Source organism: Acanthaster planci, linkage group LG14 (assembly GCF_054643075.1).
Source record: "Acanthaster planci isolate LZ-2023a linkage group LG14, COTS_SCS, whole genome shotgun sequence".
NCBI lineage: Eukaryota > Metazoa > Echinodermata > Asteroidea > Valvatida > Acanthasteridae > Acanthaster > Acanthaster planci.
In genome coordinates this window covers 5,245,977-5,259,390 of record NC_141790.1, presented here as the reverse complement: position 1 = coordinate 5,259,390, position 13,414 = coordinate 5,245,977, and the positions used below count along the sequence as shown (strand labels likewise).

General features: G+C 45.9%; 1 protein-coding gene across 8 annotated transcripts in view; it reads left to right on the top strand.

The window, feature by feature from the left end:
- lipt2 (lipoyl(octanoyl) transferase 2) overlaps positions 1-13,414 on the top strand; it is a 447,804-nt gene that overhangs the window by 416,640 nt on the left and 17,750 nt on the right. Inside the window, exon 1 of one of the 8 annotated variants that reach the window (XR_002598696.2) lies at positions 6,958-7,097. The exons of 1 other annotated variant lie outside the window; for it this stretch is intronic. Coding sequence is in view for 1 of the 7 variants with exons in the window: in XM_087145540.1 (XP_087001666.1) it covers positions 8,297-8,316 (20 nt within the window). In the remaining 6 variants the exon portion in view is untranslated. Of the gene's footprint in view, positions 1-6,957; positions 7,152-7,891; positions 8,317-13,414 lie in introns of those variants that run through there. 6 more of the 8 variants (XM_022242322.2, XR_002598697.2, XR_002598698.2 and 3 more) reach the window with 6 other exon arrangements.

Genomic DNA, 13,414 nt, shown 5'->3' with positions numbered 1-13,414 from the left:
TCTTTAGCAGACGACATTTTCGCCCACAAGCTCCGCACACGATCAAACAATCTTCCCTCTCAACTGCATGCTTTTGGCTAAGACTAATAAACATGTTAGCGTGACGCACACAGGCCATCAGCCCTTCCCACCGCCCTGTTCGGGTGGGGTAATTTTTTCCTAAACGGTTAGGGCTATCCTCGACTCCATTTGACTTTAATCAAGTCGGACTTACGTTGCTTTTCCTTAACCATCCCTTCAACCGGTACGCACTACACGGTGGTCGCGTTCGGCCTGGCAACTCATTTAATATAACCCCCATAAGGCGCCCTTGTTATAGCCTTTATTGTACAACGCGTGTAGTACGTAACCTGTCAGGAAGTCCGACTTGACGGATAAGCCAATAGGACCCCTGTTGGTGATATGTAGTTATTCATTATTGCATGTGAACGACATGATCTTGCATAATATGAACGACGTAAAAACAAGTCCGGCAATGTGATTGGCTGCTACCACTTTTGGTAGATGAGCCCATCGCTATGTACAAACGGTTGGCAGATTCATCAAGTCGTACAACCGGGCTCATGACGCAGAAAAAAAGATGCAGTAACATCTGAGATGTTGGTCAAGCTTTGTGATATGTATGCCGACGAAACAGATTTATTAGTTAGGCCTATTAGAGATCTAGCTATAGTAACTTTAGCATTTGCAGGATTTCTTCGGTTTAACGAATTGAGTTCTCTGCGTTGTTCTGATATTACTATTGCATCCGATTATTTTACTATGGTGTACTATTTACGACAAACATTTCTCTCTTTCGCGGATATCGAACCCGACGTCATTATGGGGATAGACTTCCTGGCTTAATACCGCTGCGAGTGGAGGTTGAGTGACAACTCGCTCGTAGTTGACGGCAAGCTGGTTTTCCTGGAGGGGCCGAGCTGCAAGCCAGTGGTGGCACGGGTCCAGGTGGCTGAGAGCGTGGTAATCCCCGCTGGGCACGAGGCGATCGTGACCGGGAAAGTCTGCGGGGATCGTGCCCGCGGAGTGGGGATGGTGTACCCCAGCCTGGCGGCCACGGACCACTGCCAGGTGGCCGTCGCGACGGGCCTCGTGGATACCAGTCACGGGGCCGTGCCGGTGCGAGTATTCAACCCGACGGGAGACCCAGTTACAGTCTATAAGGGAAGTTGTCTGGCCATGTTCGCCCCCGCGGAAGAAGGTGCCGTGATCGACCCCGAGGAGAGTTCTCAACGGGTGGTTTCAGAGCCCTGCCCTACGGAAGGTTCCATTTGGAGCCCCGAGGGCGGTCCGGCGGGCCACAGTTGCAGGGAGGTTCCTCTCAGAGCTTGGGCGATAGTGTGCCCGCCCACCTGCAGGACCTGCTGGACCGTGGAGCCGCCCATCTGGACGGTGGGGGCATGCACGACTGGCGAGCCTGCTGGTAGAGTTCCAGGGTGCCTTCACCGGGCCGGACGGCAGGCTCGGCCAAACCGACAACAGGGACGACGCCGCCCATCCAGCAACCTCCTCGGCGGTTTCCGATCCACAAGCGGTTGGAGGCCCAGAGGAAGGTGGACCAGATGCTAGCGGATGAGGTAATTGAACCGTTGCACAGCCTGTGGTCGTCGCTGGTGGCCCTGGACGTCGTAGTCGGGTCACCGGAGGAGCAGACAGAGACTACTGAGGCACTAAATTACGTCGACGAGCTAAGAGCGAGGCACACGTGGGCCCACGAGTTTTCCCGGCGACACCTGAGGTGGACTCAGAGCTACCAGAAGCAACAGTACGACCGTCGCGCTCAAGGGGCCGGGTTCGAGCCCGGCCAGGCTGTTTGGCTGTTCACCCCCAAGAAGAAGGTCGGTCGCGCCCCCAAGCTGCAACGGTGGTGGGACGGGCCCTTTGCGGTGCTACAACGCCTCAACGATGTGACCTACAAAGTGCAGCGTACTGCCCGAGCGAAGCCTCAGATCGTGCATCGCAATCGGCTCAAGTGCTACCTGGGCGACGTGCTGCTCGGATGATGGGAGCGCGCGGCCTGCGGAGCCCTGGCCGAGGAGGCGCCCGCGCCTGCAGGGGTGCAAGGAGCTAGCGGATCCGGCCCCCAGTCCTGCCCACGGGGGCTGTCTCCCCCTGTTGACGAAGGGACCGTACTGGAACCTGTTGACGGGACGAAGTCGGGACAGCCGGGCAGGAGCGGCGGCGTGTCGAGCGGAAAGAACTCAGACACAGGCAGCCGTGGAGGCAGCGCGCCAGCGGAGCCATCGCCATGCGAGCCGGAGGCGGGGGGGCGCGCGTGTGACTCGCAAGGGGCGGCGGGTTCGGCGCCCGGCGCGATTCTGCTCCACACTTACTCCTGAATCTCCCTCTGTTTCTCTCCCAAGGATGGATTGGTTGCCCCCCCCTGCCTGCCCTCTGGAGGGAGCCGCCCGGACCCGCCCCCGGTCAGCTGCTGCAGGGGAGCCGTCGCCGCCGGTGTCCTCTCGTCGCCAAAGGCGGGGGTCGCGGGGCCGGCCGGATCGACGAGACCAGTCGGACTCGCCTTCCGGTGCGGCCCCGGGCCCTCGGCCCCCACGGCGGCCGCCACGGCCGGAACCGCCCCCCTGCGTCACTCAGTAGAAACGGGGACGCAGACCTAGGTAGAGCCCCCAGCCTCAGTTTGGAGCGGGGGCCACCGGAGTCTGCCCCCGGCTCCTGGGAGACGTATGTGTGTATATGGGTGTAGCTGTGTGGGGGGCGTCCGCCTGCGACTGGGGCTGCGAGCCACCCTGCAGGAGGAGTGGGCCACCAGAGACGCAGATGATGGACCCGCCCCTCTGTGAGCACCATCACCGCCGAACGGAGTCCGCCCCCCCCCCGAGCAGCGAGGCAACGCCGGGGGGCGCCACGGCGACCGGAGTCTCCTCCACATTGGACCCCTGGATCCCCTCCCGTGGTAGCGGAAAAGACTCGTGGAGCCCACCGGACTACCAGTTTTAGTCATAGCTTTCCCTTTGTGTAGACATTTCTTTTTTGTTGTTGTAGTTCTTGTACTTGCTGCTTTTGCTAATTCCCTGCCTTGTAAGCTGCGCAGGGGCGACTGGGATGGCTGCGGGCTGGCCCGCCGGGTCGCGCCGCCTCGTTCGGGGACGAACAAGAGTCCTCAGAGGGGGCGGTGTAGCGCCGGTGGGTCCGGCCGGTGGGGGCGGCCGGTGGGGGCGCCAGCTCGGACCCGCATGGAGCTAGCTGGCTGCCCCCGATGGTATGCGAACGGCCTGCGGTTTTCCAGCCTCGCGCCTGCACAGTCCCCGCAGACACCTCGTGTCTAGAGCTTGTGTATGAAAAACAGTGTTGTTAACGTCGGAGAAAATAAACAGAGGTTTCTTGCCCGGAACAGCGATTTGTGGTTGACTGTGTGTATCTGTGACAGTTTCAGAGCCCAATAAGGCGGACACGCTGTAATATACTGGTTGCATGTAGTCCACTATTCAAGTGAGAATTTCTGGTCAGCTCATTAGCATTAAAAGTAGCAGCCCAGGATCAACTGTCTGGGTCTTTGAGCTATCCTATGAGAGCAGAATGGCTAAAAACTACAACAGAAAAATAGGCCTAAGTGCCTGAGAAAGTTGAGGGTTGCTACTTGAAAAACGGCTGCAATCAGACTTCGGAAAAATCACTTTTTTTGGGGGGGGTTGTTTAGTGGGAATAATTAAAATTTGAATCGGTTAACCCACAAAAAATTGAAAAGAAATCGAAAGATAAGGGACCATGCAATAATTTTATTTGTGTTTCAGCAATCTCAAAGATGTTAACGGTATGTTTGTTATTGGGCCCTGAAGAGTGCCGATTTTACACTGTTTTCAATGGGGCTTGAATTAGTGGACTCACGGTACCCTACTATGCAAGTACGGGGGGCGGAAATGAAAGAAAACAGTGAAGTCGCCCTCTATAAACGCCAAGAAGCAAAGGGCGACAGCACACAACGCGTCCCATTGTGCGTCGTGTCGTACTTCAGGCAACGTAACAGGCGACGCAATGCACGACACGACGTAACGCACGACGGTACGACGAGACGGGCGACGGAAGGGGCGACGTTTAGGCGGGAAAATGCAACATGGAAAGGACCCGAGGCAGCATGACGCGACGGGTGACGGACGGCACAACGCGACGCATGACGCGACACGTCGTGTGTGTACAAAAGTAATGGCAAGAAGGCGACGGTGCAACCCGACAGCACGACACAAGGGAACCGTCGTGCCGTCGCGTCGTGTAGTTGTGTCGCCTGGAGGGAGACTAGAGAGAGAGAGAAATGTGATTCGTAAATAGTACACCATATTTAACTGTCATGATTAAAAAAAAGGGCAAAACGGATCACTACCATTCTGGTATAGAAGTGGTAATTTCCAAAGGTTCTAATTCGGCAGGTCCATATTCTATGTTGCTGGGATATAATATGTCAGCCGCTGGCGTAGATAATACCACTTCTGCTCATTTGTTCAAACCCGCTTTTAGATCAAGCAACAGTTGCCAATTAATTTCCAAAGACAAAATGCTAAGTACATCAATTTGTTTGGAGTCAATTGTAAACCTAAAGACACAGCCAAACTCTAGGCCGCACTATGCGTGGACATTGTGTGAGCCTATGGAATATATAGAGAATGAAATATATTTCAATATACCGTACATATACAATCTATTAAGTCACAGTTAAATGTATGGTTTTGATAGCTTGCAACCATAGTTTTGGAAGAAAAAACGAAGCAAATGTTACAGTTAATTTAGCATGAATAATAAGGCAACAAGATGGCAGTTAAATCCATTGTTTTACATATTTATGAAAATTTCTTGGGTTTAAAGCTGCTTGTGGCAGCAAAATTCTCACTTGAATTAGTGGTCTGCACCCCTAGGCTCTTATAGGGTTGTCATGAGAGTCAGTACTAATTCAGCGTTGTCACCAACTTTATTTGCAAGAACGACCGAGAAGGTTGCGATAGAATTGCAAGCTAACTGTTGACTGAATTGGAAATTGAAAAGCAGACTAATACCAAAGATCGTATAGCACCATGTAGCGCGCAAGATGGGGAACTTCACCATGAATACGCGTAAAACATTGTTATTACATGGGCGCCATTCTGGTTAGACTACGCCTGCGCAGTGCATGTTAATGCACAGGCGCAGGCGCCGCGACAGGCACAGGCGCCGCGACATCGACAGGCACGCCCACACATTAACGTTCACACTCGAATGGCGCCTATCGTGATAACACCTTTATAGCAGAATTACCCGCTACATCATCTTTGCTAAAACTGCATACTGGATACTGGATCTGGATACCGGGGATACTGAGGAACTGTACGATGATGCAGGACTTATATACGGTTAGAAACAGGATGCAGTTAAAGTCACAAAACTTAAGAAAGGAAAGTCTTAGTCACATGTCTTAGCTGGATTCTTAGAATAATGACTGTGAATGAATAATTTCACCTTAAAACAAAGTCCTTGGTGGATGATAGTACAAGCTTAAATGAAGCATGCTGAAGTGTGCCACAGCCTCTGGGCTAACAAGGTGAAATAGGCGGAAGCAATATACACTGTACAAGACACTGTGTGGGTGAACTCTTACAAGGAAAATGCAGGGAGTAATGTGTCTAAGAAATGGCAAACAGGATATATATAGGAAATGAAAAAGTTATCAAACTCAAAAAGAACATTCTGAAAGCTAAATTCACTAAAAGAAATAAATGCAAATAATTCAAGTAATTGTGCAGAAAACGCTACACTCTCAAAAAGCTAAAAAAAACCAAAAAAACAAAAAACGGGCGGCCCACAGACAAAAGTTGGATTTCATTTCTTTTCGAATCGATTTTGACAGGCTTGTTTCATTGCTGATACAATGAAAAATACACGTTTTTGGAGCTGAGAAACTAAATTTTCACATCAAGAATAAACCTAACGGAGATAACAAGCGGTTCTCGAGATATGGCGCGAAATGGGCACTGGAAGCGTGATGAGAGTAAAGTTGGATATGTGGAAGATTCACTAGAAAAGCCTAGGAGGCGAGAAGTGACCCAAAAACTGGGTTTATAAAATAATGTTTTAAGTTAACTTTCCTAATCCCATGCTTTGGTAACGTTCTAAGGTACTGCAGCTAGTGCTGTGCTATTGCCCGCGTAATATAAGAATCTGTGTGTATAATTACAAGTGGAGTAAAAATAAGACTCCCGCGTTTTGAAAATAGCGGGAAACTATTGTCTTAGGAATTCGAGCAACGCACAGGTCGTTGCGTAATGGGGCGTTGGGATCTGCATATAATAGGGAAGAAAGTAGTAATTGTAATCAGTTCTAGCAAGCACTCTTCACGAGACACGCGTACATTTATTTTATTGGCATAAATATTCAATAATTTTAGGGTGAAGCCCAACACCCTCGCGGAGGAGGATTCTGAATGTTTTGGGGCACAGGTTTTTCAGAGCATTTTTGTTATTTTATCTCTGTTGTTTTCCTGGACATCGAATCCCCCGATGAAGCGTTCAAGTTTTTGAAATGGCTGGAGATTTTGTTATTGGTTTTCAACCTATTTCAGCCATGGTAACTGGCCTTATTGCTTTTAAGAGAGTACCGGCGCACCTCCAGATGTTTGCCAGTTCACGAAGTGTTTGCGTCACGTTATAACATACTATTTGTAAGTCTTATCAGACTGTTGTATAGAGCCTTCAATAAAGGGACCTCGTGTCTCCAGTGATGTGCTATTGCTCAGTATAAGGTGTTCGTGTAATAAGTGGAGTGGAGTAAAAATAAGACATATATTAATAGAGATCAGTGAACGGAACGAGCGCTCACTTACGCGTAGCGGGGGCTTGACCTTTTTCCCAGATTGCCTTTGCGAATACGCGCGCTGCAGCGCTGAAGTGTTCGATTAGCCTCATTTCGAGGCTCCCCTTGATGTAACACTGGTGTATTCAGGGAAGCTAATCGAACCACCGCCGGTACCTTGCGACTCGTCGGGTAGTCTGAATCATCGGGTCTGGTAACCAGACTACGCGTGAACGTGGTGTGACTTGAGTGGCTATTTCTTACTGCTTATTTCGTATTGTCGTGATGTGGTGAAAATCGCTTGAATTAACATCAAAAGGCTTCAAGTAAGTAACATCCCCGTTGCACATGTCACATCACAGGATTTTCTGAGTTCGCAGGTATTCTACAAATACTCTAAACCCTGGTCTTATCGACGACGACGTTCGCAATTTAGCCAAACTTAACTTAGCAGCCCCTAGCCCCAGTGTGGCACGGACTCTCACTCCCGATCGATCCTTAGCCACACATCCGTATGCGCAATTTCGTGTCGGCGTAAAATTTTCGGCGCATCCACTTATCATCGTGGGTGCAATTTCTTTTGCACACAAACATAATCCTTGACCTGTCCGTTTTCGGAAAACCATTTATTGAATGATTTCACTCACGTTATTCAGGTATTTTCCAGTCTTTTTGCCTTTATCCATTCAATCTTACGGGCTCGCTCTAAGTCGTCATCTTTAAAATAAGATTGTTGAACAATACGTCACTTGACCCCTTATCGTCTCGACGGCTCTTACATGTCAAGACATTTGTAATATGCGGAAGAGGGATAAGATACTACACATACCAATGGGCTCTTTCAAAACTTTGGCAGCAGTTTAGATGTCTTGACATGGAACAGCTGTCGAGAGCGAGCCCGTTAGATTGAATAGATAAAGACAAAAAGACTGGAAAATACCCGAATAACGTGAGTGAAATCATTAAATAAATGGTTTTTAGAAAACGGAAAGGTCAAGGATCATGTCCGTGTGCAAAAGAAATTGTGCCCACGATGATAAGTGGGTGCACCGAAAATGTTCAGTACGCCAACGCAAAGTTGCGCATACGGATGTGTGGCTAAGGATGGATCGGGAGTGAGAGTCCATGTCACACTAGTGGGGCTAAGCAGCCCCCTACCCTAGCCCCACAAATAGGGCTGTAGTGGCTCGCTTTTACAATCTGTCTCTTATCTGTCACCACCACAAGCGAGCCACTGCAAGCCCTATTTGTGGGGCTACCCCCTACCTGTATCCCCAGAACTGTGGGGTCCGCCATCCGACGTAGGCCTACATCTGTTCGACTCCGCTCACATGTTCGATTTGTGGGAGAAGAGCGGACGTCGGACCCAGGGATCTGCCGCTGACGGTCGGCGCCGGTCGGGCCCGACCGGCACGCAGAATTGCCGACCGCCACAATCTGCCAAATCAACTTTTCCGACCGGCACGTATTCCCGATAAGAACCCAAATAAAATAGCATCTTGGTCGAGGGATCGATCGTGAAGATATGAAGATCGTGAAGAAACGGTAAAATTTCTTCGTAAATTTCACTTTGCACTGCCATACATATTATCTGCGCACCCACGTACATGCATATGCAACATACCTGGACCAAATATTAACATGAACCAATAGGAGGCTTTGTTACGCGCAATGCACGTGTACATAATGTGTAACGAATCTTTCCACTGGTTGGAAGGCCACACATAGGCTTGCGTATGCAACGCTCAGTGCGCAAAGATCGGAAAACCCCCTCTCCATGATGTACAGCGTTGTTTGTCCAGTTCCGCATTTTACCCAGTTCTACAACTTGAAAAGAAAATTTGGCTTAACTTTCAGAAAGATAAAATTGCAAATGACCCCATTCACACTTCGTTTAAACACTTAAAAATCTGGCAGAAAAACAATTGTACATGTACTTGCAAAACAGACAATCGACCGTGACTGTTTTTCGCCGCGCCGACCATGCAACATTCGGTGCATGCATTTTCTGCTCGATGTTGCATAAAACGATCACTGCGATCATTTTTTAAACCAACGATCGCACCGCATTCGTTAATTGTTGTTTATCCCACGGTGAAAATATTAACTCCGCAAATTTTTATTCAAAAGTAACAGCATGATTTTGCCTTTTCCGTGAACGAGTTCCATATGGCAAGATACACGCGCTCAGTATGCACGTGACACATGGCCAGATGCGTCAGAAAAGCAAATGGCCAATCTACATTATGTTCATGTAGACTTTAAAATGACTGTTCAGAAAATCCCTGCACACATTTATGAATGTCGTTATCCCATATGCATACTGTACGAACTTTCGTACAAAGAAAATAAGGAAAATATTCCACCAAGATTTTGCATGTTTCGCCTCATATTCAACACACACAAAAAAAATGAAAAATGATTTGAATAGCAATGAAAAATTATGGGCATCATAGAGATAGAAATTAATTCAATATTTAAGGGATTTACAGAATAAAATCATATTTATTTCTACTCTTTTTTTCTAATTCAATTGCCCGTCTAAAATTATCACCTCATCCTAGTTGACCAAAATTACAAATTTTCAACTTTTTTATTAAATTTCAGAAATTTCAGACATGAGATCCCTAATTCTAGGCTGTGTATACACAGCTAAAAACACCCAAAAAGTGCTGTTTCCAGCCATCTGGGGGCTTTTAGATTCCAAAAATTTTCTGGTACGCTCCGCGCCAACCGATGGTTGCGCTCCGCTTAGATAGTCCTGCCGGCACTAAAACCATCCTGGGCAGAACCCTGTGGACCCCACAGTTCTGGGGGTATGTTGATGCGTATTGACCTAAATAGCATGACCACACATGGTTGTGGGGGTGCCCATCTCCATAAGTCTCATCACAAATACTGCATGGGTGATTTTGCACAATGGTAGAAAGGCATTGTGGGAAGGCAAAAGGAGCAAACATTGTCCCTTTTTCCTTCCCACGATGCCTTTCTACCATGAATCACCTATGCAGTATTTGTGATAAGGCTTAAAGTCGCAGTAGGCCTACTTTGTTGCAAGAGTTAAGATGGGTTGGGCTACATACCTATAGGACCCTGTTCCTATTAGGCCTATACAAAAAAGGGAACAAATTCTACTTTTTTGAAACAACTTATCTGAACAGGTTTTTAGTGATGTCCTCTTTCATATCAGAAAGAAAAGGGAACAGGGCTTTTAGTTTTTGACGGAAATTTTGAGGTAAAACGGCAGCGCACATCACCGCCCCAAAAACAAATTGGCGAATGTAGTCTGGTTCCTCGACCTGGATGGATATTTGTAGTGATGGATCCAAAATTCCTGAGTCAGATAACCAGATAAAAAACAAAATGATGTGATTCAGCTGAGCAGTTGTCTTTTCTAGGCAGGTTCATGAAATTTCAGAATACATTCAATCACTATTATTTCTGTTCAGTTTTATAGAGCTCACTATTTGTATTAAAATGAGCAATTTGTTCAAAAGTTATGGCAAAAGTTTTATGTTACATCTGAAATTTTACTATGGGGCAAGGTCCAAAGTTCTTGTGACAATTATCAGCTGTATGCAGTGCATATACATGTAGCTGACTTGCTAGGCCCGTGCACAGTGATAATAGGCATTCACATTATTGAAAGTGCATGATTGCCATTTTTTTTCAAAATAGTCACCATATTGTTACCAACATGGCTGCCATCTTGCTGTCTTTTTCACAGAAGAAAGAAAGAAAAAATCTTTTTAATTTAAGAAACTACTTTATTGACATCAATTATTGACATTTGAGTATTCTAATGGGCCCTATTTCTGCATGTTATGTTCAAAGAAATTAAACCCTTTATAAAAGAACCAAGCAGTTGTTTTTTCATTGCCAAAAAAAATACATATAAAAAATAAAAATAGGCCTAGGCCTACAACACTCAACAATGGCAAACATACCAACAAACAAAAAAAAAGAACCAAAAATCTAAAGCATCAATTCAGAACACAAGAGTATTAAATTTAGGGAAGGTTCAGTTTTCATTAAAATGTGAATTTGGTGAAGAAATATGAAAAGAAGTAAAATAGGCCCACTTAATGAAATATGGGACAACCCCTGCCACTTTTTAATAACTCCACACCTATATTAAGTAATGGAAGAGTCCACTTACAAGACGTTTGTGAAGCAGGCAGACTGTTCCATGTAGTGTTTGGGTACATGTAATTGTAATTCTTTCAAAATCCAGATTTGATGGGCTAAAAATGTTTTCAACCACAAACGTGCCAGTGTTGGAGGTCTGGTCTCGAGACGTTTTTTTGAGGTCTCGGTCTCGGTCTTGGTCTCGGCCTACAAGAGTCTCGGTCTCGGGAGGGTTGGTCTCGGTTTCGGGAGGGCTGGTCTCGGTCTTGGTCTCGGTCTCGGATGCCGAGGTCTCGGGTAGGAGACCCGAGACCTGCCGAGACCATGACAGAAATGCAGAAAATGTGCGACAACAATTCATGCTCAGCTGCGGCAAAATCACGTACGCGGATCGTACGGTAAATACAGCACACATACTGTATGTATACAGCAGTGCTGCTTGCAGTGCAAGTTTACCTCCGAATGAGTCTTGTTCCGAACTGCACGCACTTCCGCATGTATGCTTGGAACATGTATGACATGGTATTCATGATAAAGAATGAAATCAAAGCTGGAATGGAGACTAATGCATATTCTCCGCCCGGAGCACTGGTACCCTGCGTGCAGCACCTCTTTCATTTCACTGGTACACATACGTCAGTTGTGTGTATGCATACATGTACATGTACACACTGTACTATGCACATGACACGCCGGGCCGGCTGCACGCACGCCACGCATAGCAAATTACACGTGGCCGGCCGACAGAACTCGTTCTCATGCCAATTGTACAAATAGAGGAGAGTGCATTCATCTTAATGACCCTTTTACACAGTTGATGAGTCAGGTACCATCTGGATAGTACAATTCTTTGTTAGAAACTTAAATTGTGGTCGTCTTTTGTCTTTCTTCACTCTTGTTCCAAACAAAGTGTCAGGAAAGTATTCTTACGGTAGAATGTTTACACATCAGTGAGGAAACTTGGATTGGTAAAATCCTGATTTTTATATAGGCTACATGTACATGTACTTTTAATAGGGAACTGCCCACGATGTTGTGTGACCCTACTAACCTGTCCATTGATCATTACAGAGTATAACTCATAAACTGAACTCATGCACACCTTTTGGCATAGTCCGAGCAACTCAGACCCCACGTTTTGCCTTTTTAAACATTTGGACATGGCCCGCCCACGTTAATTTTTCTATACATATGGAACACAAAAACTCTGTACATGTACATGTTTAATATACAATTATGCCGTATACTCTATACAAAATTCTATAGCATCGGCAGTCCATGCCTTCATGGTCAAAATAATTGTGTGCTGTTTTTTCCCAGAGTTCAAATAAAACTCCTTCATGGAATATGGAATATGTTGTGTGCTTTACATGTAAAATCTGCACTTAATTTTGCTGTTTAATGCCAATTGTCCACCACGTTTACCATTAATGAACTACATGCAGGCCTATATATTGTACATGTATATGTTGTGCAAGGTCTCGGTCTCAGTCATTTTATTATTATTATTATTTATTCGGCCTTCAACAAGACAATGACAGCAAAAACAAGTGATAAAAGAAGTAAGACGAGTTAAAAGGAAAAAAAAACAAAAACAAAAACAAGACATAACCCCAACCAAGTCGGCCCGGAATGACAAAAGTATAATAAAACACTGTGACCCAAGGGCCTGCCAATCCTAACTTGGAGGGAAACACAAGAAGATCTTAAGCGACAATATTACAAGTACAACAAAATAAATAAACATGAAATATAAATATATTACATAAATTCAAACAAAATAAACTAAATAAATTTCTCACATTTATAAATCAAAGCAAAACAAAAAATCGGATAAACAAGCAAGAATGGCATTAGAGAGCAGAGCAAATAAAAAAGCAATAAAATGCATAAAAGAGCAAGCATAAAATAAAAACTAGAAGAGCATCTACATGACCTCTGAATAAAAAGAATACATTTATACAAAAACTAATAAACACAGGGACAGCAAGAAGAGAGCAAGAGTAATATGCAAGGGGAAAAGGCAAAAATAGCATAAAGAACAGAGCAATAAAAAGGCAGTAAAACACAGAATCGAGACAGAGTATTAAAAAGAAACAAATACACGAACAAAATGAACAAGCAGGAAAATACAAATTAAGCGGTAGCTACGGTTGCATAATGCATGATACGACAAATGAAAAAAAGCAACAAACAAAAACTCCTCCATAACAAGAAATCAGTAGTAGCAAAATAAATTACTCTTTGAGGATGAACCGAGTGTAAGGGGAACAAAACAGAGCAATACATATGTGCTAGAGGAAACTCAACACTTAGGCTTCGTGAAAATGAGTGGATAGAGCTGCATTGAAGTGATTCAAGGAACCTATTAGAAGGGAGTCCTTAATATTTGATGGCAAACTACTCCAAATCCTTGGAAAGACATGGCTAGGTGTTCTTAAAAGCAAGAGTCCTGGCAAATTGATGGTTAAACGAGAGAATATCTTGATGCCGAGTGTTAACTGTTATGTTGGCT